The 27,766-nt window shown below is 46.8% G+C and overlaps 1 protein-coding gene across 11 annotated transcripts in view; it reads right to left on the bottom strand.

Annotated features, from left to right (window-relative positions):
- The window catches only part of LPIN3 (lipin 3), a 428,785-nt gene that overhangs the window by 4,227 nt on the left and 396,792 nt on the right, over positions 1–27,766 (bottom strand). For all 11 annotated transcript variants that reach the window (XM_086932215.1, XM_086932217.1, XM_086932218.1 and 8 more), the window contains one exon: positions 20,205–20,319. In XM_086932215.1, the coding sequence (XP_086788341.1) occupies positions 20,205–20,319 (115 nt within the window). The remainder of the gene's footprint in view (positions 1–20,204; positions 20,320–27,766) is intronic.

The following is a 27,766-nucleotide window of genomic DNA, read 5'->3' as shown; positions in this document are numbered from 1 at the left end:
CGGTTTGGTTTCCAAAGTATGTGATTGCAGTGTGACCTGTGTGGAAGAGTTGACATGTGCACTGGTCATGTCACCGTGAATGGGTTGCTGCTCTTACACATGCTAATGTTTAACATGTTTATGCGACAAGCAGAATGCTCTTCATGAAGTTTTAATTTAGATGACTTATTGAGTTTCTTCCTGGACCATGCGCTATCCTGTTTTGCATTGTGGCTCACTATGTTCGAGGCTGATGAATACGTTTCTTACATTTGGTAATGCATTTTGTGGTGGATATCATATAACTCCATCTAACTCCAGTTTCATCACCTTAGAGTCCTCATCCTGAGTTAGACTGGTTCCAGAAACTTTTCTTCAGCAGTGCTCCTGAGCTCTGTTAGTTGGTACCGTGTTGACTCCTTATCACCCTGGAAGTGATAAACCAGAGCTGCATATAAAGCACTAACTTACCTTGCATGCTAACGTCAGTTTCTTATTTTTCCCTTTATGCGCCCTCAGACAAGGAAAAGAAAAATGTCGGCACCAGGGTGCTAAATTCTGACTTCTAACTTATTCAGATGCTACTTCAAAGAACGGAGAGTGGGAGGGGAGGACCGATTCTGAGATTAGGTACAGCACACACTAGAAAGATTTACTGTTGGTAAGTCACTTATTCTTATGATAGATACTTCTAAACAGAGATTTCTCACCTTTGAATAGGTGCCAAAGCAGGTGCTCCTCAGTTGAAAGGTCTGTGGAGCTTACTTGTAGAACTAGGTCATGCAGGACACCAATCGTGCTCTGACAGACCCACCTGCTCAGCTCAACCGCTCTCCTTTTCAGGGACTCTGAGAAGTAGTTCGTGATCAGGGAAATCCACTGGTGCTCCAATCGAACCCAGAGGCACAAAGTCTCCTGACACAGGATCCAAGACACCACTTTGCCCAGCTTGTTGCAATTTCACCAGGACAGCAGTGGTGTCCATGAGAACCTGCACCAGCCTTCCCTTGATGGAAAGCAGGAAGACCTTCAGGGCCAGACGACTGCTCTCTATGTCCCCCAAGATGAGATCCCCAGCTCAGAAAGGATGCATCTGTCGCCATCATCTGCTCTTAATGGGAAAGGAAGAAGGGCCTGAAGCAGGAACAATTCTGGTTGAACTACTATCAACACTGCAGATCATGAGCCGTATCCTCCAATATTTGGATGACATCTGTCAGATTCCTTGTTGCTGGGCCGATTGGTACTTCACAATTCCATTGCAGAGCCTGAGTGCCACCAGATGTAACTTACAAGGAGGATGCAGGAGGGTAAGGGACCAAAAAACTTCACAGATGCGCTGACCATGATTTAGGACCAAGGCTGAAACACTGGGATCAAAGCCCAGATATCCTAGACTCACTGTGACGGATTGAAGACCCGGAAATGCAATGCATCCAAGACAGCTCCATAGAATCAATGCTTCTGAGAAAGAATTAACCGCAACTTTGGCTTGCTGATGGTGAACGTCATTGATGTCATGGGGTTTGACGTTTTATGGAGGTGGTCAACAACTGACTATTGCATGCCCGCCTTCACCAGCTGGTTTTAGAAATAGGGGAAGACTGGTATCCCTAAACTACTAATGAACAAGTTACTTACCTTTGGTAACGATATATCTGTAAGAAACAGTAGTTCGTATTAGATTCCTTACCTTAGAATATCCCCAGGCGTCAGACTGGATCTGGATATTTTTGCGTAGCAGTACCCTCGCGTGTTGGTAGGTGTCGTCCGCGGCCGGCGTGATGACGTCTTCTGAGTACTAGACGCCGCCTCCGCGTGCTGACGTCAGTTCTCAGACACAGCTTTTCCGCGCCAGAACGAATATGCTACTTACCAGTATGCATCTGTTCTTGGCATGTAGGGCTGCTGACATTCATATCTGTGCATAGATCGCTGCCTAGTGTTGGGTCCGGATGATTGCACATTGTTGTCCTGGAAGAGTCTTCGAAGTATCACGAGATAGGTGGCTCCTCCCCTGGACTACAGTGCGCGTGGGCATCCTCTCCATCCTCAGATTGTTTTTCGCCATTGTGGCAGAGATGGAGTGCAATACAGTGAGCGATGTCCATGCTAGATAGTAATTCTGAATGCTACAGCTGCTACAGGCTCCGGGGAGGAGGGTGGGCGATATGAATGTCAGCAGCCCTACATGCCAAGAACAGATGCATACTGGAAAGTAGCATATTCGGTTGAGGCATGTGGGCTGCTGAATTCATATCTGTGCATAGATTACATAGCAGTCCCCCCTGTTAGCGGCGGCTGCCCGTGCCAGCTGCAGCAGTCTGAAAAAGAGTTTAGAGAACAGCCTGTCCTACAGCTGCCTGCTGTTTAGAATGCACATCTAGACAGTATTGTTTCGTAAATGTATGTGTGGTGGACCAAGTGGCTGCCTTACATATCTCTTCTAAAGGAATATTCCCCAGGAAAGCCATGGACGCTCCTAACTTACGTGTGGAGTGTGCTCGTGGTGGAATGGTTAGTGTGCGTTTAGCCTTGGCATAGCAAATCTGTATACATTTAACGATCCACCTGGCTATCCCGGCTTTGGAAATGGGGTTGCCTTTGTGTTGTGGAGAAAAGGCAACGAAAAGCTGTTTGGTTTTTCTGAAATCCTTCGTTCTGTCTATATAGTACATTAGAGCCCTTTTGACATCCAACGTGTGTAGGGATCTCTCTGCGACATTTTCCGGATTGGGAAAGAAAACTCGCAGTTCTATGGTCTGGTTAATGTGGAACTGCGAAATCACTTTAGGCATAAATGTAGGGTTGGTGCGCAATACCACCCTATTTGCGTGGACCTGGATGAATGGCTCTTGGATGGTGAGTGCCTGGAGTTCACTAACTCTCCTCAGTAAGGTAATGGCCACTAGGAAAGCAACTTTCCAAGTCAGAAATTGAAGCTCACAAGAGTGTAGAGGTTCAAAAGGTGGTACCATTAGCCTGGTGAGGACTACATTCAGGTTCCAGACTGGTGACGGTGGGTGTCTGAGAGGGATCACTCTTTTAAGTCCCTCCAGAAAAGCTTTAATGGCAGGCACTCTGAATAAGGAGAGGTGCTGCCTGTTCTGAAGATAGGCTGCTATGGCGGATAAATGTATGCGAATTGAACTGTACGCTAGATTACATCTGTATAAATGCAACAAATAACAGATGATGTTTTGAATAGATGCATCCAGTGGGTTAATGTCATTGTTGGTACAATATATGGCAAACCTTTTCCATTTAACAAACCTTTTCCATTTAGCCGCATAGCATGCTCTGGTTGTGGGCCGTCTTGCCTCCTTGATGATATTCATACATTCCGGCGGCAAGTTGAGGTAGCCAAATTCTAGGACTACAGGAGCCAGATCGCCAGGTTGAGCTGTTGCAGATCTGGATGCTGAATGTCTCCATGGCTCTGCGTCAAAAGCCTGGGTGTGAGGCGTAGCCGTTGATGCAGTACCACGGATAGTTCCAGAAATGTGGTGTACCATGGTTGGTGTGCCCACATTGGAGCAACCAGGATGAGGGTCATCGAGTGTTGCCGTAGTTTGCGTGCCACCAGCGGTATCAAAGGTGCTGGGGGAAAAGCGTACACAAATTTGCCTGACCAGTTCATCCATATCGCATTGCCTTGCGACTGTGGGTGTGGTAACCTGCTTGCGAAGCTTTGGCATTTTGCGTTTTCCCTTGTGGCGAACAGGTCTATCTGTGGATGACCCCATTGCTGGAAGTACGGTTGGAGTACCGATGGATGTATCTCCCACTCGTGCATCTGGTGGCTGTGCCTGCTGAGCAGGTCCGCCATCTGGTTGTCCTTGCCCGGGAAGTGTTCCACCATGAGGAACATGTTCCTCTGAATGGCCCACTTCCACATGCTCTGAGCCAGGTGAGACAACTGTGGAGAGTGTGTTCCTCCCTGCTTCTGTATGTAGTACATGGAAGTCATGTTGTCCGTCCGGATCAACACGACTTTGTTGCACAGATGTACATTGAAAGCTTTCATCGCCATGAAGATTGCCATCAGCTCTAGAAGGTTGATGTGCATCTTCTTCTGCTGTGTCGTCCATAGTCCCTGCACTGTGTAATGGAGTACATGAGCTCCCCATCCCTGGAGAGACGCGTCAGTTGTCAGTATTATCTGTGGTACAGGCTATTGGAACGGTCGGCCCTCGCAAAGGTTTTGTGGATTCCACCAATGCAGAGAGTTGTATGCCCGACCGCTCACCAACACTAGGTCTTTCAACTGCCCTTGAGCCTGGTTCCACTGACGTGCCAAGCACTCCTGAAGCGGGCGCATATGTAGTCTCGCGTGCGGGACTATGAAGATGCAGGAGGCCATCATGCCTATCAACTGCATGAACACTCGCGCCTGAAGCGAGTGTTGAGGTCTGAATTTTTGTATCAGCAATTGCATGCTGTTTATCCTCACTGAATTTGGCTGAGCTGTGGCTGCCAGAGTGTCTATTATCGCACCCAGGTACTGCCGTATGTGGGCGGGTTGAAGATGTGACTTTGGGTAATTCAGTGAGAATCCCAGATCGTGAAGGAGGTGAATGGTGTGGGACATGTGGCTGGCACACAGCTGGGCTGACTTTGCTTGAATAAGCCAGTCGTCCAGATAAGGGTAGACATGTATGTGCTGTCTCCTGAGGTGTGCTGCCACTGTCGCCAGACACTTGGTGAATACTCTGGGTGCCGTCGTCACTCCGAAGGGGAGGACTTTGAACTGGTAGTGTTGATCCTGAATGGTGAACCTGAGATACTTTCTGTGTGAAGGGTGTATGGGTATGTGGAAGTACGCATCTTTGAGATCCAGTGTTGCGAGGAAATCTCCCTGACTTAAAAGCGGTAGGACTTGCTGTAAGGTGAGCATGTGAAAATGCTCCGACAGAATGTATTGGTTCAGAGGTCTTAGGTCGAGTATGGGCCTGAGAGACCCGTCCTTTTTTGGAATTAAGAAGTACAGAGAGTACACCCCCGACCATTGTTCCGCTAGAGGCACGAGCTCTATGGCTCCTTTTTGCAGCATTCTGACGACCTCTTGCTGCAATAAGTGGAAGTGCTCTGCGGACATAGGACGGTGTCTTGGATGTATGTTGGGTGGAGTGGCTGTAAGCTCTAGACAATACCCGTACTGTACAATATCTCTTACCCACCTGTCTGTGGTGATGGATTTCCATACAGACAGGAACTGTTGTAGTCCCCCCCTACAGGTGTTAGATGGTCGGGGGGCAGTGGCAAGGCGTCACTGTTTGGTATTGGCAGAGGATCTGGAGTTGTTGTTTCCTCTTCCTCTGCCCTTGATGTTATTTCCTCTATATCCACCTCTGGGATTTTTATTGTAGGTGGATTGTGTACCTCCCTTGTTATACTGCGTTTGTTGGGTGTTTTGGCCCCTTGACGGTCCTCTGTTATTGGATCGACGAAAGGAACCACCCGAAACTGCAGTGACTGCAGAGCCCCCATGGATTTAGCAGTTTCCGTGTCCTTTTTTATCTTTTCTAGGGTGGCATCAACTTCTGGGCCAAACATGAAGTCAGTGTTAACTGGCTGATTAAGAATGGTGGTCTGTATTTCTGGTTTGAAACCAGATATTCTCAACCAAGCATGTCGCCTTAGCATGACGCTAGTGTTTATAGCCCTAGCTGCAGTGTCAGCTGTAGTGCACACTTGATGGAAGCGTTGGAGATCAGCTTCCCTTCCTGAACCAACAGCTCTGCTCCTTCCTTGAATTGTTCTGGGAGGTGCTGCAATAATGTCTCTAGAGTATTGTAGAGGGACCTATCATATCTGGCCAGAAGCGCCTGAGTATTAGCAATACGCCAGATTTTTGCAACCTGTGCTGCCACTCTTTTGCCAGATGTTTCCAGTATCTTTGATTCCTTATCAGGCGGAGGCGCATTTAAAGACTCTATATGCGGCCACGGACGCTGGAGGCTTAGCCGTCCCCAACCAGGAGCTGTATTACTTAGCAGCCCAGCTACAATGGGTCGCTTACTGGCTGAGCGGCAAGAACCTGATGGACACGGCCACGGCTGATACCACTCTGTCCCCCGTGCAGGTGCTCACACTCTGTTGCGTGTTTATCTAGGTTCCTGATCGATACTGTGACCTTATGCCCCTATTCGGCTATAAATCCATTTATTCCCTATATTGGCATAACCGTTCAAGTGCGATTTTCAGAAAAGTCATCTCTGGCCTCACACGAACAGAGCCACATTCCAGCATAGTTCTCTGCCACTTCCTTTGCGACCAATTAGTGCAATGACAGAGCAGAAGTCACTATCTGATATTCCTAGATTAACACTCCGAGTTCTTCAACAAGATAAAAACTCAGCAAACCTGGAAATCCCCGCTTGCTGTGTTTTGATTAGTAATGGAACTCTAATGAGCAACTGATAACTATCACTTCCTAGTGACATCTCTAATTGACGTCTTATGTCCAGCAAACTTGCGTCAAACCCGGCACCTGTTAGGTATAAATATTACCAACGATGCCTTAAGCAATGAGCTACTGTTGCTGTTGCTAGCTGTCTGCAAGACCCCGTGTTGGTGAAGCTAGCACCCTGTCGCTGCAGCCTGCTGTCCCTTGGTGGTGAAGCTACTGATACCATTATCGCTGCTAAAGCGCGAACGATGGTGCAGTACGCTTAGGAGCTGAACAGCCGTCAAGTCAAGTCAAGTCACAAAACTTATATAGCGCACTACATACCCAGAGGGTTTCAAGGCGCTTAGGAAGGGGAGGAGGATTACTTTTCAAATATCCACGTTTTAAGTTGCTTTCTGAATGCTAGGTGGTTCTGGGTGAGGCGAAGGGAAGCGGGGAGAGAGTTCCATGTTTTAGCAGCCGTCCCTCTGCGAAGACATCCAGCAGATTCCAGCTGCCCGCGGACGCTGTCCCCCCTCCTTCCTCGACGCGCTGAAGAGACCCGCTGCCTTTCTCCTGCAGAGAAATCCAGCTCCGGCGTTTCCGGTCTACCCTTGCGGGTAACTACGATATCGAGAGTGACCCCTGAAGGAGATACCAAACCTCCATCATTCTATTCAGAGGTATGGTGTTGACTAAACCCTTAGACGAGAATTCTTGAAGCAAACCTTGGCAAAACCAACTTAACTTAAAGCTACTTACTTACTCCCCTTCCACGTGTTAGGCTTAGGTCAGGCACACTGGGGTAGGCATAGTTAGAAGCACCAGTTGAGTATTTTAGCCTAATGTATATATGACTGTATATATGTTTTATTACTTTTAAACCATTGTATGGCTAAGAAACCATATCAATGCTTTTACAGTTCTATTTCGCAATCCTTATCTTACTGTACGTACTTTTTATAATAACAAGTCTTGCAATTGTGGCAATACATTTCTCTTGTACGAGAAGAAAGACTGTTCAATAAATGTTAACCCTTTATTGACAAACGCCCGTCTCTCTATTCTCTACATCTCGTGAAAGTAAACTGCACTAAACTGACTGAGTGAAATACATGTCTATTGTTTCACACGACCCTAGAGATTGACTCTTGATCTGAGGAGCAAAGTTGTCATGTTGCACGGTTGTTGGAAAGCTGAATCCCTTCTTGTCTGTGCCAAGGAAGCTGATCACTTCCTATGCAGAGAAGAAAGTTTCCAGTGACCTCTGAGCTAGTTGGTAACACAACCCAATTAAGTTTAGCATAGTCAGTGGAGGCCTGGAATATCCGCAGTTCCACGTCGATACTACTGTTTATGTTATTCCAATGCGCAGGGCCTAGTGGGAAACTAGGAACTACACCCCCTAACGCAGGGGTGACACCCCACACAAGTCCATGTGGCGATCGCGAAGCGATGCTTTGCGCGGGCCCTCAGACTTACCAGAGATACAGGGCCCTACGCTCCGAACCTACCACTACTGGGAACTCCCTTAGGTACTAGCATACTGTCCTCGACTGCGCTACGCAGCTGGACGGCGGCAGACCTGGACGACCTGAGCGGCCTATATAGCGACGGAGTGCTGCTGCCCTTCGAGACCCTGTCCACAGACACCGAGCTATCAGTGGGTCAATTCCCGGCACACGCCGGACTCCTACATGAACTGACGAAGGCATGGGGTGACATGAGCCAAGAACCGCCCACTCATCTTCTCATCCAGTACCTGCATGTGATGGGCAATGGGTCTCATATAGTGCACTGGCTAGCACAGGCACTACACACCCTTACTCAATTCTCCTCCCAAAGGCTGAGGGGGAAGTGGACGACCGACCGGGGCTCCGACTGGACGGACAAACAATGGACCGCAATATTAGCGGGCGCTAGAAATGTTCCCCGCAACGCGCTATTTAAAACCATCCAATATTATATCATTCATCGAGCATATTTGTCTCCTGACAAACTGAATCGCTATTTCGGACTCACTTCGTCGGCATGTCCCAGATGCGGCCTCCTAGACTCAGACTTCCTGCACGCACTCTGGAACTGCGCCCACCTCGCCTCGTACTGGTCAGCGGTCACTGACACGCTGACGGCGGCCTCGGGCGACACTCTCCCCAAGACGTGGGAAGTATGCCTACTGGGGCTCTACAGGAGAACCAAGCAGACCAAGCTGCGGGCACGCTTTTGGGACTTAGGCCTCATTACGGCTAAACGCCTCAATACGAAACGGTGGAAAAACGCCAACCCACCGCGCCCTGCAGACTGGCGTCGCTCTTTTGGCAACTGGGCCAGTGCGGAGAGTGTGTCACTACACAGAGAGGAGACCGCTGGCCTACGGAAATACCCGATCGCCCAAGACTGGTACGCTGCCCTGATCGCGTACCACAGGGCATGCACCCGGGCCGGTATAGAATGCCAACCTGTCCATATTGGGCACGGAATTTGCCCCCCCCCACCCCGCTGCCGCGTTCCCCCCCACTGCCGCACCCCCCTCCCCCCCTCCTTCCCCCCCCGCCGCCAGCCCAGACTACCGAGATCTTGCTCAACGAGCGATGTCCCCTGCCGCTCCCCGCCGCTGCCCTTCCCCCCCCCCCCACTGCCCCCTCCCCCCCCGCCTCCGCCCAGCGGCCGCGGCAACACCACATCCTCAATCACCCCCGCCCCTGCGCAGCCCATACAGGGTACACCACACACAGCTAGGATTCAAGACACACTACCACACGCACATACACTAGTCCAGTAGTTGTTGAAATGTTTCTCCCTCCCCCTCCTCTTTTAATTCCCAGTTATACCTTTTGGTTGACGCAGAGACTGTTGATTTTGTACACGCACTAATGCTCGACCCCCCCCTCCCTGTTTCCGTATCATACAATGGCAACTGGGTGTTTTCATGTACAGGCAGCGGAAGCCCAGCGATCCATGTGACGACGGGGGATATGATCCTGCTCCAGCTCGCTACTGTACTGAACAGGGAACATAACTTAATGCAATGACTGTCGGATTTCTTACAGCACCCTGGTCCTAGCGCAGTGCTATGAGCCGCCAGCGCTGCGGCACGAGACATTTCCTCGCACCGCTACTTGTGAACTAATGCATTACCACTGGCTACTGTTTATTTTCACTCGTATTTAATTGACATGTCATTATGTACTGATAGCCGAGTACCGCTTGTAGTAGTGGTTTATTGTTATGACGCTGTGTGACTGCTGTTTAACTCATCTGTGAAACCGAATAAAGTTTGGGACCATTGGTCTTAAAAAAAAAAAAAAAAAAAAAATCAGGCGGAGGCGCATCTCCTGTTGTTTGCGAGTTTGCCCTCTTTCTTGCATTGGCAACTACCATAGAGTCTAAAGGCAATTGTCCTTTAATATAGGCAGGATCCACGGGTGCCGGGCCTATACTTCTTTTCTATCCTTGGGTTAACTACCCTTGCTCTAGTATTTTCTTTGAAAATGTCCTTGGCGTGTTTAAGAACACCCATGAGCATAGGTAGTGTCTTTACACTTTTTTCGGAAGTTGAGAATGTGTCCACAAGGAAGTCCACTTCCACAGTATCACTATGGAGTTCAACGTCATGATTTAACGCAGCTCTATCAATCAGAGTGTTGAAAGCTGTAGTGTCTTCAGTCGGAGATGTTTTGACATTGTAGACCGCAGTATCAGGGTCATGTTGCGGGTCTCCTGCCTCAGCAGGGTCTGCCCATGTCTGGTTCAGATCATCACGATCAGTGTCCATCACATCGCCATCACCTTGATTATCAACGTCACCTGCCCCTGCATATGAGTATGTAGGGGAAAAGGATTAAGGCTCCTGCTCATATGTCTGCAAGTGTTCGACCATCACTGGTGACGCAGGTGATCCCCTCTTTTTCTTTAGAGGAATCCTGAAAGACTCCATGGGCTTTTCAGGGACTATTTTCCTTTTGTAGATAGACAGTCTCCCTGTTTCCGAGTCTATGAACTGTCTCGGTTCCCGTTCCTCGGTCTCATTTGTAGGCCTTTGGGTCAATGCAGGTCTTTTTATGATGCCGATGCACTGTTTCGGCTCGAACATCTTCGGCCGCACTGCCGGTAGTAAACCGTATTTTATTGGCGCCGACGTTGCGAGCGGGGTGACCAACTTGGTAGTCGTGGCTTTCTTCGGTCCACCCGTCGAAGCCTTGTCTCTGATTCTGTGAATCGACTCCGCGACGTGTAGGGCCATGACTTGGGCCTTATGCGCCGCATGCGCCGCGTCGGCATCTGACGTGGAACCGAAGTTCGTCTCCGGTCCCGTCATAGATGGAGGATTGGTGCTCAGTCTCGAATCGAGCTGTGTAGTGGCTCCCTTCGGCGCCGACGTCTTCGACTCGACGACCTTCACCTTGGCCTTCGGCGCCCCACTACTCGAGTCGAGGGCCTTCTGGAAGCTCCCCGCATCGAAGTCCCTCATCTGTTTCGTCAGCCCGAGGGCTTTGAGGCCTTGGCACCGACTAGAGCCAGTTGCACTTTCGGTTTCGATTTCGACTGTGTTGGTTTTGGTTTCGTTTTGCTGAGATCAACCAAAGTTGGTTTCGAAACCGATGGCTCAATTAAAATGTTCGAAGCCGGGCCTTTTTGCGGGGCTGTTGAACTTGAAGGTAGATCTTGGGTAAGGCCTCGTGGCGATCCCTCGACCTGAGCTGTATTGATATTATGCCCATCGGCCCCGTATCGACGGTTGGGCCTAGCTCCTCTGAGCTATCTTCCTCGACCCAAGGGCCTGAACGTCGTCGTCTCCTACCTCGTCGACGACTTCATAATTCTCCTCTTCTTCCAGATATTCCTCCTCATCGGCCTCATAGTCGGATCCATGTGCAGATCCCTGCTCCGATGGTTCATCTTGGTCCAGGATCTCGACGACGTCTTCGTCTCCGGTCCCGAAGATATTATCTGGTTCCGGCGCTGGCCTCTTCGATTCCAATCGAGCCGCGCGTCGGGTCTGAAGAGTCTTCTTTGATCTAAAAAGGGCACAGGCCATACATTGGTCTTCATTGTGGTCCGGTGACAAGCATTTGTTGCACACAGGGTGGACGTCGTTGGGTGCATATTTGGCGTTACAAAGCGGACACCTTTTGAAAAGGCCTCGACTCTCCATCGCCGATGAAACTCGATGCGAGAGGTGAAGGAAGCCGTCCGATAGTCGATGTCCTGTAGATAAAAAGTTATCGATATTGATCGAAACGATACAGACGCTCGCGAAAGCCTTTTGGCTTTGAGAAAAAGTTTCCTAACTTGAGCTAAGATTTGAACATCCGAACCCAATGGCGGAAAAAAACAATCTGAGGATGGAGAGGATGCCCATGCGCACTGTAGTCCAGGGGAGGAGCCACCTATCTCGTGATACTTCGAAGACTCTTCCAGGACAACAATGTGCAATCATCCGGATCCAACACTAGGGGGCAATCTATGCACAGATATGAATTCAGCAGCCCACATGCCTCGAACATGCAGAGCCATGTTAAAAACCAACACTGGTGCCATTGAAACTAGGGCCCTGAAAGGGGATGACCTTAACCCTAGATATCGGTTCGCAGAACGGGGAGGATGGGTGAGGCGGTAAGGAATCTAATACTAACTACTGTTTCTTACAGATATATCATTACCGAAGGTAAGTAACTTATTCATCTGAAAGAAACAGGTTAGTATTAGATTCCTTACCTTAGAATAGATACCCCAGCAATACCATCCCCGGTGGAGGGTCTGCGAACCAATAATCACACCAGAAAGTCCTGGAGGACGGAACGGCCAAAGAAGCCATCCCTCCGGACTTGGCTGTCCAGGCAGTAGTGTCTGGCAAACGTGTGCAGCGATGCCCACGTAGCCGCCTGACAGATGTCCTGCAAGGGGACTCCCCGGCCCTGGGCAGTGGTAGCCGCCGTGGCCAGAGTGGAATGGGCCCTCAGCCCAACAGGAGGCTCCTTCTTCGCCAAGGAGTAACAAGCCTTGATACACAAGACGACCCACCGAGAGATGGTCCGCTTGTGCATCGCCCGTCCCTTCTTAGCGCCCACGTAACCAACAAAGAGTTGGTCATCCACCCGGAACTGGCGTGTGCGATCTAGATAGAACGAAAGCGCACGTTTTGGGTCCAGACGGTGGAGCCGCTCTTCCTCCTTTGAGGGATGCGGAGGCGGAAAGAAGGTGGGCAAGGTGATAGACTGTCCGATGTGGAAGGCCGAGACAACCTTGGGCAGGAAAGAGGGTCTAGTCCTCAACACAACCTTGTCCGGATGGACAGAAAGGAAAGGAGGTTTGGATGAAAGAGCCTGGAGTTCACTCACTCTCCTGGCAGAGGTGATGGCAACCAGGAAAGCAGTCTTCAGAGTAAGAAGGCGGAGAGGACCGTTGTGAAGTGGCTCAAAGGGAGCGCACATCAGATGGGTAAGAACAAGGTTCAAGTCCCACTGAGGCATCACAAACGGAACAGGGGGAAACATGTGTGCGATGCCTTTCAGAAATGCGAGTTACAATAGGGGACTTGAACAAAGAGGGTTGATCAGGCAGCCTTAGAAAGGCTGAAAGGGCAGAAAGGTAGCCTTGATAGTGCCCAGAGCAGAGCCCTGCTGGGCAAGAGAACGAAGGAAGAGAAGAACCTCTGAAAGAGGGGCAGAGAGAAAATCCACAGCCTTTGCTGTGCACCATGCCACAAATCTGTTCCACCTGCAGGCGTATACCGACTTTGTGGAGGGACGCCTGGCTGCCAGAATGACATTACAGACTTCAGGAGGCAAGTCAAATGGCCTCAACTGTCGCCGCTCAATCTCCAAGCATGGAGGTTGAGACTGGACAGGTTCGGGTGGAGGACCGTCCCCTGCTGCTGTGACAGAAGGTCCTCCTGAAGAGGCAGACGAACCGGGGGATCGACTGACATACTGAGTAGCTCGGGATACCAGTACCTTCGTGCCCATTCCGGAGCCACAAGGATATCTTGGGCCCGGTCGCGTTTGATCTTCTTCAGCACTCTGGGCAGAAGTGGTATAGTCGGTTGCAGTCCTCACAGGGCTTAAAACCTGGCATCCCTACCAGCACAGTTTGGAGTCCAAGACTTCGAAATGGATCAAAAAGGATCGTAAAAAGTTTAGTCAAAAAATGACTAAGGTATCACTTTTTCCGGATCTGCGCTGCTGGCGCGGAAAAAAGAAGAACTGACTTCAGCGTGCGGAGGCGGCGTCTAAGTACTCCGACGAAGTCATCACGGCGCCCACGACACCGATGACTGACGCGGAGCCGCGGACGATGCCCACCGATGCGCGAGGGTACTACTACGCAAAAAATTCCGTATCCAGTCTGACGCCTGGGGATATTCTAAGGTAAGGAATCTAATACTAACCTGTTTTTTTCAGATATGGGTGACCACCACCATCATCACTTTCGTGAACACCTGACGGGCACTGGGGAGGCCGACTGAAAATGCCCCTGGCCTACCCTGATCCTCAGATAACATTTGTGGGACTGCAGAACGATTATATGAAAATATGAGTCCTGCAGGTCCAAAGACACTATCTTGTCGCCCGGGTGCATTGCAGACAGGATCTGGGCCAACATGAGCATTTTTAATTTGTCCTTTCACAGGAATGCATTTTGACAGACTGAAGGTCCAAAATTGGCCTGACATTCCTGTGCTTCTTCCGGACAAGGAAATAGTGAAACTAACTGCCCTCTCTCCTTTACGAGCTTCATAACCAACCTCCAACCTATAGCACTCTTGTTGAGTAAAGGAAAACATATGCTTGCCAAAACCTCAATCCTCTTGAGATTCTCTATATGGAAGAGTGGTAGCGAATGAGGTAGGATTCACCTTACTGGTTGAGGACTGAACCATGTGGATCTCTGGAGTAGCATGTTTGTTAGGAAAATCAGGGTCATCAGAAGCCAGTCAGTGATGTCTGTCCACTACCTATTGAAAGTTGGCAGTAAAATTACTTTGGTCAAGTGCCAATCAAGGGATCAGAGCAAGCCTTATCAGAGGGAGCAAAGGCTCAAAAGCAACTGGTTCAGAATGCCAAATTTCTAGTATAGATTTGTTTTGGTCTAAACTGAAGGCAGCTGTAAATCCAGAATCTCAGCTGCCCTCTGGGCTGCTACAGCAAAGGAGGCACTTTCTTTCACTGGTGGTCCAAGTAGTGAGTCAAGCCCTGTCTTAGGCTAGGTGTCAAGTCATCTGGCCTTTTGAAAATCTATAGAGAAGGTATGATCTGTTTAGTGAGGGAAGAGAAAGCCATTTCCCCCTTTGCCACCATCATGCACATCTTGAGAGTTCCTTGCTCTGAGTCAGAGCCAAAAAAAGATAACGGACACTGCTGGCATGAACACCCTAGTATATGCACAGGGTCAAAATCAGGATGCAGAACAATCAGTTAGGAATTTGTGATTTACTAGCATGGCATCAGCTGAGACTGAGCCAAAGTCAGTTCAGTGTCTTGCATCAATATCAGCAACAATGTTTTGTTAGGAAGGGAATAGGACAGTTCTTGGAGCCAGAATGTAAGTTTGTGCCAGAGTCCATATGAGGCCCATAATGGGTACCAAGGAGGTCAGACCGGCGATAAAGATGGATGAGCCAGCAGTTACCTGACTGGTGGCCCCTCTATTCCTTGGGGCCCAAAGTATTGTAGAGGGAACTGAAAGCACACCAAAAATCTGCTGCATGGCTTCCTTGAAGGCTTCAATTTGTAGCAGCATCACTGATGATCAGTTCAGGGGAACCCAGGGTGCAACATGGATGATTTGAGGAACCAGCTCCATGATCGGTGTCCTCTCTTTTGGTTCAGAGTGGTGAGATGGGGCTGGGAACAGCTTTGCTCTTTTATGTTTGTGTTTCAACTCATATTTTCTCTCACCAGAAGACTCTGAGAGCAAAGTTAAATTCTAGAGGCTCAGCCTTGGGATCGGATCTGAGTCTGCAACTCGGCGCAGGAGTGGGACTTGCTAGAAGGTAAAGAAAACTTTTTGTGTTTCACAACATATGACGTTGCCTTCCAGTCCCAAATGGCCTTTGGGTACATGAGCATACATTTACTGCATGACTGCGAATCGTTGTCTGGGTCCAGTGCTCATCGGCGCCTAGGTGTGGTCTGTATATGTAGTCCAGGGGTGAGAACACAGGTGAGTATGAGGCTTGAACTCAGTGAGAATGCATAAGAGATTTTACTACATCATCTATTTGCAAATACAGGGTAAATACTGCACTTAGGAGGACTCTTAGGCTTTTTGCTGTGTTTGTTCGAGGGGACACTTCACTTAGATCTTTCAGGCCAGGCCAGGATTTCCTGTGCGGGATTTTCTGCTTGAAGTAAAACAATGTCAGATATTTATGTCAGGAACTGTGTTCAGTGCCCCCTAACCAAAGGAAGCCCGTGCCTTCGAAAAAATGATCGCTCGCTACCTACCTGCTGATCAGTTTTCCATCTGGATACCAGTGTGATTCTTCTTCCACCCATCGCGGAGAACCATTGCCTCCCATGTCTACGACCTTCTAGAAAGGACCTATTCTTTTAGAGTCCTCGACCCTCATTTTCCCTCAGCCTGTGTGTTCCCCTCCCCACTCTCTTCTGCCAGCCCTGACGAAGGTGCCCCTCACCGAAACGCGCGTCGGCGTTATTACGGCGTTTGCCATCAGGAAAGGCAACAATATTCCATCTCCCTGCCTCTCCTAAAGTGTATCCACGTCCATGCAACCATAACTCCATCTCCTTTTTGTTGCAGGCTTTATGTTCATTATCTGTATGAAGTGATTGAATGTGTTAAAGTATGAATGAATTTTTAGACTAGAGTGCCTGTTGAGCCCCCTGTTTTATCTCCCGGAGTGAGTGGAACACTGTATACCTTGCTTATGTTTTCTTTATGTTTATCTTTTATGAATTTATCTTTAACAATGATGAACAGCACTGATGACTATGAATTTTTACATGTATAATCTCTGAACACCTTGTTAATATGACTAAATGCACTAAATCAAACAAAATAAAAAATATATATTTTCTATAAATGATCCTCTTTGTGGTCCATTCGTCCCCTTGGTCCTAGGTACTCTCTTGACATTCCCCCCCCCCCCCAATCAAAAGCGGATCCCATCTGGGACCACTACTCATCATTTTTGGCAGGGTGACTTTTTCTATTGGCTCTTGCAATTCCCCCCCGCCCCTCGTTCCTGCCTACATCATTTATTAGCCTTGGGGAACCCCCTTCTATTTCAGATTTATGTCAGGAACGACTTTAAATTCAGAAAGCCTAGCCTAAAGTCCAATATGTTTATGTGATACAACGGTATTCTGGTCAATCACTTTCTCTGCACAGGCAGTTACTGTAAGTGAGCACTCCTAAGTTGTAATGCCACATATGTCATAATTGATTAAGTTGATACATCCTTCTTCATGTTCCTCCCTTCTGGCACCCCTTAAAGGACTGAAAAAGTCTAACACATAGTGTTGCTTTTGGGCCAATAAATAAGCACGGTACAAAGGAGCGCACAAGTAAGACTGGTGCACTGTTGTATGAGAAAATGAAGAACATTTTGTTGTACAGAAAGAAATGTGTACTGTGCTTTAGCTTGTTTATAGGTCAATAAAGATATTAAGTGAAAAACAGTAATTTAAAAACAATTCACATATATACTGGCATTCCAAAGTTCAATGTATAGGAAGGCATTGGTGGAAAGATGAGAAGTAAGAGTTAAGCCTCCTCACCATCACCTTCATCATACATGCTAAAGATCTGGAAAGCATCAGAGTTCGACCCAAAAATGTTTCTCGAACATCTGACAACTCTGATACAGAGAAAAAAGACCCAGAGAAGAGTCTTACTCAAATGGAGATTGGGCTTCATTGATGGTTTATTGTAATGTAGGACACGTCTTTGCTGAAGATAGCTTAAAATATGAGCTCAGAGTAAGAACTGGTGTTGGAATCACTCGAACTGTGAGCGGAGTGGCAGGTGCTGCCTTCTGCAGTTGGGATAGAGCAGAGGCAGACTGAATTGATGTTACGTGGGGTCAGTCCGTGCCAAAGAAGGATCCACCAACAGATTTCTGACTGCAGGCCCGAAAGGTCTGTGGGACGGCAAATGCAGCAGAGGGATCAGGAACCACCTTAAATAGGTGCAGCATGGCCTCTTAGAAGACCACCATTTGCAGTAGAGTACACTATGCCCTATGGAATTAAAGTGCATTAGCTCCCGATTCGGCATCCATCAGTACTGGAAGTTGATGCAGGAGTCGGATTCTTTGAAACACAAACTACGTGACCTCTCCCTGGAAAGAAGGCATCTGAATGTTGAATAGCTTCATTTAGCTTTTCTTCTGTTTAATCTTCAACTTGTCCATTGACTTTAAATTGGACTAACCTGAAAAAGGCGAGTGAGAATGGAAGTTCCTGTGAGACTTCAAATAACAAGGGGCCAGATGTACGATTGTTTTTAGCAGTCGCAAACAGGAAATCGGACCATTTGCGACTGATAAAAAGGGTGTAGTATGTACAAACTCTAGTTTGCGAGTCGGTAACCTATTACTAACTTGCAATAGGGTTTGCTTTTCCCGATTAAGAAGGAGGAGCCAAGGGTGTTCCTTCCTAATACCCAGGCAGAGGGGAATGTTCAATTGTGTTGTGATCGCAAATGCGGTCGCAAAACAATTGCAATTTACCACCCACTTCAAGTAGGTGGTAAGCTGGTCTCACATGGGAAGGGGTCCCCAGAGACCCCTTTCTTTATGTGAATGTATGTAAAAATGTTTTATGGGCAGGCTGTGGTCCCACGGACCACTGCCTGCCCTTAAACAAATGAAAAGAAAGCTTTTCTTTTTTCTTTTAAACGCATCTCATTTTCCTTTAAGGAAAACGGGCTGCATGTGAGAAAACATTTGCTTTATTTAAAAAGAAAAGACAGACACAGTGGTCTGCAGACCCCAACAGGCCACCATCCATTTGATAGTAGCCCCTTCGCAATGGGTCGCAAATTGCACCCAGTCTCATAAATATTACTGATAAGGCAGGTCATTTGCGACCCCATTGGGAATTGATAAATGTGTCTAAGACACATTAGTACATTCCGTTTTGCGATTCGCAAAAAACGCAATTTGTGACCTGCAAAATGGGATGGTAATACATCTGGCCCATAGAGCTTCGCTTCAGAGTATCAGATGGCCTTTGGATACAACAGGCAGCATTTGTCGCAGAACAGTGAGTAACGCTTGGTGGAGTGGCACCAAAGACAGATGTCCTCCGAGTCCATAATTACACCGGTTTGTAACCCACACAACACACTTTAAATCCAGTTGCTTTAGGGAGTGACTTGCCTTAACACAGTCAAGACATTTGCCAAATACTGCAATTGTTAGGAGTGAAGCATAGGATCTGAATTCAAGGACGCAGAAAAAGAGGAACTAGACTGAGCATACATGGAGGTTCCTTTATGCGGCTCCGTGTTGACATGTCCAGTTTCAGGATGGAGTCACAGAGAAGCTAATGGACCTACCTGCTTCTAAATAGGATCTTTGGGCCACATTTTTTGTATGGAGTCCACCACCAGGGGAGATTCACAGAGTGGGGAAAATGCAAGTTAGGCATATCTATAAGAAAGAAGGTTTACGTACCAATGCCAAAAAAATCAATGAAAGGGAACAGATGTTAAAGATACAAACATCAATTCTATGATTCATCTTAGATTATAAGATCAGCAGTATGCATGTCTAATGCAAAATGCATTTTTTAGCTATTTTTAAGGGCTGGATCATTTAATCTTTCTAGAAAATATCATTTATGTATTTATTTTAGGTATCAAATATAATGCCATTTATGTATTTATTTTAGGTATCAAATATAATGCAGACATAATTAAAAGTAGCAATCGAGTGGTTTTAGCAGAAGCTCCTCTAAGGTGAGGTGTATAGAACAGCGAGGTGTGGAAAAGACTCATGAAGTGATAAGACCACATCACACAATATTTTTGCAATGTGGTACATTCTGTCACTAACCAAGCAGCAAGAAACATTTTGGCTAGTCCCAGAATTGATCCTTCAATATTTTGTTCACACAGGTAAAAAAGTTTAGCCAACACAATACTCTTCTTTGGATTTGACAATTACACATGAAAAATCAAATGGATTTTGGAAAGAAATCAAGAAGCATCACCTGCAGTCATATACAACCAAAACCAAAATAATAGATGTTGGTGTTAATGGAACCCTTTAAAGAAGGCTACAGTCCAAAGGCAATTTTGATAGGTTGAAAAGATAGCTCTAACTTTGGCTCAATGGCTAAACAAAATCATGTTACCTTAAAGTGTGGCTTTGATAAGTTATTTAAGAAAAGTACAGGGCATCACTCTTTTTAAATGGGGAGAAACAAAACCATTGCTGCAACATTTTGTTGAATACCACTTTCACACACACACACACATACATTCTAAGGTATTTATTAGCAAACTAAAATAGGAATAAAATATGTTTGTTATGAAACAGAACCTTCATCTGGGAAAGCTGAACCAGGAATTTGAGGGTCCTCACCCACTCTCCCCACCCCTCTCCAACATTTAATGAACACATATGATCGCTCTTTAGTGAAATCACCCTGGTGGTATGATCTGGAATATGCAGAGTGTACATTATACTAAATAAAATAATATTAATATTCAATTAAAACACATATCACAATTTTGAGCAAATTAGCACTCGGAGCCAATTCACTGATGGGCCTATTGCCCCAGCCAATCCCACTTTCTGACCTCTGATAAATGGCAGTCAGCGCAGCAGGGATTTGAAGAAACAAGACTTGTGACTTACATTGGTGCGGTTTCCAAAGGCAGCATAGAAAGGTTGACGTTGAGGGTTGAAGAGGTTTCGTATATCTGTAAGGCATGCAATTTTGAAGACCTCTGGCTTCTTCTCGATCACTTCCCTGTAGGGGAAAGCAGAGGAAAGCAGCTGATTTACATAACACATACCACAAAAATACCAGTTCTTTACTAACAGGTACTATTATCCATCTTGATGGCGATGTTAGGTTACAGAGACCTGCATGGTGAACAAACTGCCACTGGTGTGACCTTGTAGCACCTCTGGCAGCCCAGTGAATTTCCATGTGACTCAACGGTTATCCTCAGACACCATATCTTGGTTCAGGTTGTGATGATGCGTTCTGGTTCTACTTTGCTGTGGGTGTATGATTCTGGTGTTTAAGGTCTAGAACGGGGGGTTGAGGGTGTAGTTTATTGGCATCAAGAGAAAGCCTACTACAGGCTTCATTTCATCTTCATTGGAATTTGGCTCTATATTTCCCAAACTCCTGCACGTACCCCCTCAACAAATACCTTAAGAATTGATAGCTTTAAGTACTAGTCGTAAGACCCTTTGTGAATCGGGCACGGTGATGGGGCACTTTTTATTTCGAAGACCTAAAGTATTCTCTCTACAGTAAAAGAGGAATGGAATTCAGAGTTTTTTTTAGTACCATCAGAGATATTTGTGGCTATGCCTAAGATGTGTACCGGAAGAAATATTTCAGCCCCTAAGGTGATATCAGAAAGGTTTAACTAGAGGAAAGTGAAAGGAACATAACTAGAAAAGCATTTTCACTGCTTACTCTTAAGCCTTAAGGGGAGTGGAAGATCAGAAAAAAATGTGTTTCTTTTTATGTTTCTTCTAGCACAAATATTTTATCATGTTTACTTTCTCTTGATCGTATCTGTTGAACAATCCAAGCAGGATACTGGAAAACATTTTGATTTGCCTGTAAACGCCAATATTTAGCTAACTATTGTATAAATAGGTGGAACATTCTGTCTCTAATATGTCACTATTACTCTGCTTGTAATATATTACTCTAGCTAGTAAGTCACTGAAAAAGAGACATAAGTGTTTTGTTAAGTTATACACTTATACTGTGGCCAATCACACCTATAACAGTTATGTCTCAGGAGTTCAAATATTACTTTTTGGAAGGAAAAGACTTCTGGTAGAGTGGGAAATTTTTTGCTGCTTTTCTACTAAGTGGTTTTCAATAGTGGTTATATCTTGATCTCTACTAACTGCTGGAAGGATCATCATTACTTGAATGCATGTTTCCAACACACTTTACATGCCAAATGTACGGAGTAATACTAAAAACATCTTTGTGAACTAAACAATTTCAATGTCAAATCCCAAGAAATTCACATTTGGGGACACAATTTTGAATGCCGAATTAGAAGTGAAAATCATTTAGCAACAAATTAATTGAGGAATTTATGGTAAAGTTAGTCTACAGAGTAAATCAGTATTTAGCAGATTACAAGAGTGGTTTGAGTAAGAAGACAAATCCACAAGGAGGGAAATTCTGGATTTAGGAAAGGAAAATGCTACCTACCGGTATGCATATGTTCTTGGCATGTAGAGCTGCGGAGTTACACACTGTGCATAGATCACCACCTAGTGTTGGGCCTGGATGGTTGCAGTTGTTTTTCTCCTGAAAAGTCTTTGGAAGTCACGAGATAGGGGACTCCTCCTTTGGACAATAGTGCGCATGGGCATCGGCTCCATCCTTAGATTGTTTTTCGCCAGCAGGGAAATTATGGAGTTTTGTAAGAAACAGGAAGGATGCTCATGTAAGCTGTATCTAATTAAGATAATACTGGAACAGGTAAAGGTAGCTGGGGAGGCGGGAGGGCATGTGTAACTCTGCAGCTCTACATGCCAAGAACAGATGCATACTGGTAAGTTGCATTTTCCGTTCGAGGCATATGAGCTGCAGATTACAAACTGTGCATAGATTGTATAGCAGTACCCACTCTTAGCGGCGACCACCGATATCTTTTGCAGTAGTTTGAAACAGTGTTTTGAGTACAGCCTGGCCCACAGAAGCTTGTTGTTTAGTTTAGACATTTACACAACAGTGTTTTGTGAATGTGTGCGGTGTAGACCATGTAGCTGCTTTGCAGAGGTCATCTAAGGGAATGTACTCTAAAAATTCCATTGAAGCCCCTATCTTTCTAGTAGAATGAGCTTTAGGAGGAACAGATAACGTACGTTTAGATTTGTGGTAGCAAATCTGTATACATTTGACAATCCACCTAGGTATCCCAGATTTTGATATGGGGTTGCCTTTGTGTGTTGGTGAGAAAGACACAAAAAGTTTAGTTGTACGAAAGGGTTGTGCTCTTTCAATGTAGTAAAGCAATGCTCTTTTGACATCTAAGGTATAAAGAGCTCTTTCTGCGACTTTGTGGCTGTAAGAAGAATACGGGCAGCTCTACAGATTGATTGAGATGGAAGGGCGAAATTACTTTTGGAAGGAATTTAGGATTGGTACGGAGAACAACCTTATTATGATGCATTTGCAGAAAAGGTTCTTGAATGGTCAATGCTTGTAGCTCACCAACTCTTCTTAGAGAAGTAATAGCTACCAGGAAAGCGACTTTCCAAGTTAAGAATCGCAGTTCACATTTATGTAGAGGTTCAAAGGGAGGTCCCATTAACCGTGTGAGAATAATGTTTAAATTCCTCACAGGCGAAGGTGGTGCTCTGGGAGGAATTATTCTTTTGAGGCCCTCCATTAAAGCCTTTATGGCAGGTAGTGATAGATGTTGTCTATTTTGTAGGCATGCTGCAATGGCAGCAAGATGCAGTCTAATAGATGTGTACGCTAAGTTACATCTTTGGAGGTGTAGTAAGTATCCTATGATGTGTTGAATAGACCCATCTAGAGGATTGATGTTGTCGTTATGGCAGTATATTACAAAACGTTTCCACATGGCTGCATAACATGCCCTAGTGGTAGGACGTCTAGCCTCTTTCATAACGTTCATACAGTCAGGAGGAAGGTTAAGATAACCGAACTCTAGGACCTCAGGAGCCAGATCGCTAAGTTGAGCTGAGCTGGGTCCGGGTGTCTGATCTCTCCATGGTTCTGGGTTAGGAAGCCTGGAGACAGGTATAGTTTTTGATGCGGTACCACAGAAAGTTGCAGCAATGTGGTGTACCACGGTTGTCAGGCTCAAGTTGGAGCAACTAGAATGAGAGTGAGAATGTTGCTGAAGTTTGCGCACCACTAGTGAAAGCAGTGGGAGAGGTGGAAAAAGTATGCAAATCTGCCGGACCAGTTCATCCATATCGCATTGCCTTTGGACAGCGGATGTGCATATCTGGCGGTGAAGCTTGGGCATTTGGCGTTTTCGTGGGTGGCGAAGATGTCTATCTGAGGTTGTCCACACATCTGAAAGAACGGTTGAAGAACATCTGGATGAAGTTCCCACTCGTGGATCTGTTGTGTCTGACAACTTAACAGATCAGCTATGGTGTTTTGTACTCCTGGAACATGGGCTAACAGGAAGATGTTCAGAGGTATAGCCCATCTCCATATCTGCTGCGCTAACAGAGAGTTGCAGAGAGTGGGTCCCTCCTTGTTTGTTTATGTAGTACATGGCTGTCATGTTGTCTGTGCGGACTAAGACAGCTTTGCCCGATATGTGCTTTTGGAATGCTTTTAGAGCTAGAAAAATGGCTAGTAACTCCAGGTGGTTGATGTGAAGTAACTTTTGTTGTGGTGTCCACTTGCCCTGCATGGTGTGCTGCAGGAGGTGGGCTCCCCAGCCGGAGAGCGATGCGTCTGCTGTTAAGACTATTTGAGGAACTGGCTCTAAGAACGGTTGGCCCTTGGAAAGGTTTTTGGTGTCCCACCATTGCAGTGAGTTCGACCGTCTACCAACACTAGGTCTGTTAATTGACCTTGAGCCTGGTTCCATTGTTGTGCTAAGCACTCTTGAAGAGGACGCATCTGTAGTCTTGCATGAGGCACTATGAACATGCATGAGGCCTTCATTCCTAGGAGTTGCATGAACACTCGAGCTGGAAGAGAGTGTTGCAGTTGGAATTTGGTTAGAATAGCTTGCATATTTGTTATCCTGGCAGGAGAGGGATAAGCTAGCGCTGTTGAGGTGTTTATTGTGGCACCAAGATATTGTTGTATGTGGGATGGTTGCAGGTGGGACTTGGTGTGGTTTACTGTGAACCCCAAGTTGTGGAGTAATTGGATGGTGGTGTGAGTGTGTTGCCCACACTGACAGTATGAGCTGGCTGTAATGAGCCAGTCGTCGAGATACGGGAAGACATGAATGTGCTGTCTTCTTAAGTGTGATGCTACTACTGCTAGGCACTTGGTGAATACTCTTGGTGCTGTTGTGACTCCGAATGGGAGTAACTTGAATTGATAGTGCTGACCGTCCAGTACAAATCTGAGATACTTTCTGTGAGCTGTGTGAATGGGAATGTGGAAGTAGGCGTCCTTGAGATCTATAGTGGCAAGGAAGTCGTTTTGTAAAAGGAGAGGAAGGACCTGCTGGAATGTGACCATATAGAAGTGGTCTGATTGTATGCACAGGTTTAGTGGTCTAAGGTCTAGAATAGGCCTTAGAGAGACGTCCTTTTTGGGATAAGAAAGTACAGGGAGTAAACCCCCTTGTTTTGTTGATGCAGTGGAACGGGTTCTATTGCGCTTTTTTGTAGGAGGGATATTACCTCCTGCCTGAGCAGTAGCAAATGTTCTTGTGACATTGGAGGCTGTTTGGGTGGTATGTTTGGGGGAGTAGAGGTTAGTTCGAGACAGTAATCTGCTTGAATTATTTGTCGCACCCACCTGTCTGATGTGATGTTGGTCCAGACAGGAAGGAATTGTTGTAGTCTTCCCCCAACTGGAGTGGAATGTGGTGGGGAAGTGGAGGGAAGCCATTGGGCAGGGGTGGAGGCAGAGCGAGAGTTGTTAGTTTTGCCTCTGCCTTTATTGTTGTTACCCCTGTACCCCTTCTTTGGTAGCCCCTACTGTAGGTGGATTGGGTAGGGCTTTGTAAAAAGTAGAGGGACTATCCGAAGAGTAGCCTCTAGTGGTGCTTCTATAGGATGAGCGACAAAAAGAGGGTCTGGGAGATTGCGACTGCAAGGCTCCCATAAATTTAGCTGTGACCATATCCTTCTTCATTTTTTCAAGGGATACGTCCACATTAGGCCCAAATAAGTGTTGCTCATCAAATGGTTGATTAAGTATTGCACTTTGTACTTCAGGTTTGAAACCTGAAATGCGTAGCCAGGCATGCCTACGCAAAATGACACTGGTATTAATTGCCCTTGCCCTTGAAGCGGTATCTGCTGCATCTAGGGCACAACCAATAGAGATATTGGTGATGGTTTTACTCTCTTGTATAAGTTCATTGGCCCTATTCTTGTACATGCCAGGAAGATGCTGCATTATGGATACTAACTCGTCATAATGCGCCCTGTCATACCTTGCTAATAGTGCCTGAGTATTAGCAATAAGCCAAATGTTTGATGCCTGTAGCGCCGTTCGTTTGCCTGAGGAGTCTAGGAGTTTAGACTCTTTATCTGGTGGGGGAGCCTCGCCTGATGTTTGGGAATTGGCTCTTTTGCGTGCCTTGGAGACTACAAGGGAGTCTAGTGGTGCAGGCCCTTTAATGTAGGCTGGGTCTGAGGGGGCAGCCTTATACTTCTTTTCAATTCGGGGGTTGACAATTTGAGCCCGAACTGGATCTTTGAAGACCTTAATGACGCCTTTAAGCATGGGTAAAATGGAGGTGGACCTTTGTATGGTATCAAAGGTATCCATAAGGAAATCTTCCTCTACTGGGTCAGTATGTATGCCAACTCCATGATATTGGGCAGCTCTATGGACACGTTGGTTAAATCCCAAAGTGTCCTCTGGAGGGGAAGGCCTGGAGGGCTATATGTCATCTTTTGGGATGTTAGGGACATCTGGGGTACTATAATCATCCCAAGGGTCAGGTGAGCCAGGAGGACATAGATTATCTAGTGGCTTATTATCTGCACCACCCCCTGTGTCATCAGAGGCGTTATACCCATCATCATCATCTTCTAAAGGAGTAGGAGATGGTGTAGGGGAGTGATGTGGCAGGGGAGGAGGTAGTGGATGAGGAGGAGGAGAAGGTATTCTTAGAGAAGAGGTTGCAATGTCCTTCTTAGGATGAGGAGCTGGTGCAGGCATCTCTAATGGTCGTTTTTTAGAACTAAGAGTTAATCGACCAGTTTTGGGATCCTCAACAAGAGTTTTTTGTATAGGATCTGGATGGAATAGTTCCTCTGTGGGAGGTAGATCCTTTGATGCTGAGGTTTTTGGTTCCGTAGGCTTTTTCAGCACCAAACCGGTAGCATCTTTTGGCTTAGAAACCTGTTCTTTTGTAGTGTCTTTGTCCGGTGGACCGTGTGGTTTTTTGGCTCTGAAGCTTTTTTCGGCTCTGGTGTTTTTTCGGCTCCGAAGCATGTGAGTCGGGTGCTTTCGGTGGCAATTTCTTGCTCGGCTCCGAGGGTGGTTTTGGTGCTTAGGAGCCGGTGCCAGTCTTCGGCGCCGAGTGCTTAGATGTGGAAGCATCTTGCGTGGACATAGAAGAAGATGGCTTCTTTTTCGGTGCTGGTAGGTGTGTGCCAGCCCAGGGGTAGGCTGATTCGAGCCCGAGTCACCTAAAGGCTTATTAGACTTCTTTGCCGAGCCCGAAAGCGGGGCATGGGAAGCAGTCTCTCTGTGTGCACCCGGGCCGAAGGCGAAGGTGTGACCGAAGCCTTTTTGGAGGGTGTCAAGAAGGGTCGGGGTCGACGTGTGTACTTACGACCCTCTGTGCCGTCCTCGACGTCAGAGTCATCGGCCTCGGAGTCGCTGTCGACGCCATGTTCTTGCTCCTGCTCTGCACGTTGATGCCCTCTTGGAAAATGTCGTCCGGGATCGAAGATGATGAGCGAGCCATGGATTTTCGAGCTCGTCGTCGCGAATAGTCTTCTTGGAGCAGAAGGAGGCACAAGCGGAACAGTCTCTAGCCTCGTTATCCGGTGAGAGGCAAAGGTTGCACACCTCATGTAGATCAGTGTGGGGAAACTTCGACCCACATTGAGGACACTTCTTAAATGGCGTCCTTTCCATGAGCCCGAGAGTAAGGCCAAGGTAGGCCCAAAGGCCTTTGTCAACGACCGGAATCGAAGACTTCAAAGTCGCGAAGAATCGCGTTGATGGGAACTGCAATCAAAACAATATCGTCGACTGGGTGAGGATTGCGTGCCGGAGGAGAATCGGTTCCAAACCGTAGCGCAAAAAACACATCCGAACCAGATGGTGGAAAAAAACAATCTAAGGATGGAGCCGATGCTCATGCGCACTATTGTCCAAAGGAGGAGTCACCTATCTCGTGACTTCCAAAGACTTTTCAGGACAAAAACAACGGCAAACTTCCGGGCCCAAAACTAGGTGGCGATCTATGCACAGTATGTAATCTGCAGCTCATATGCCTCGAACATATCTTTATGAAGACTTTAAAAAGGGCATGGACGAAGCACGGTGAAAAGATGTTAATTTCAGT

This window comes from Lissotriton vulgaris, chromosome 7, assembly GCF_964263255.1.
Source record: "Lissotriton vulgaris chromosome 7, aLisVul1.2, whole genome shotgun sequence".
Taxonomy (NCBI): domain Eukaryota; kingdom Metazoa; phylum Chordata; class Amphibia; order Caudata; family Salamandridae; genus Lissotriton; species Lissotriton vulgaris.
Note: the sequence above shows the minus strand (reverse complement) of the source record. Positions and strands in the feature narration are given on the sequence as shown.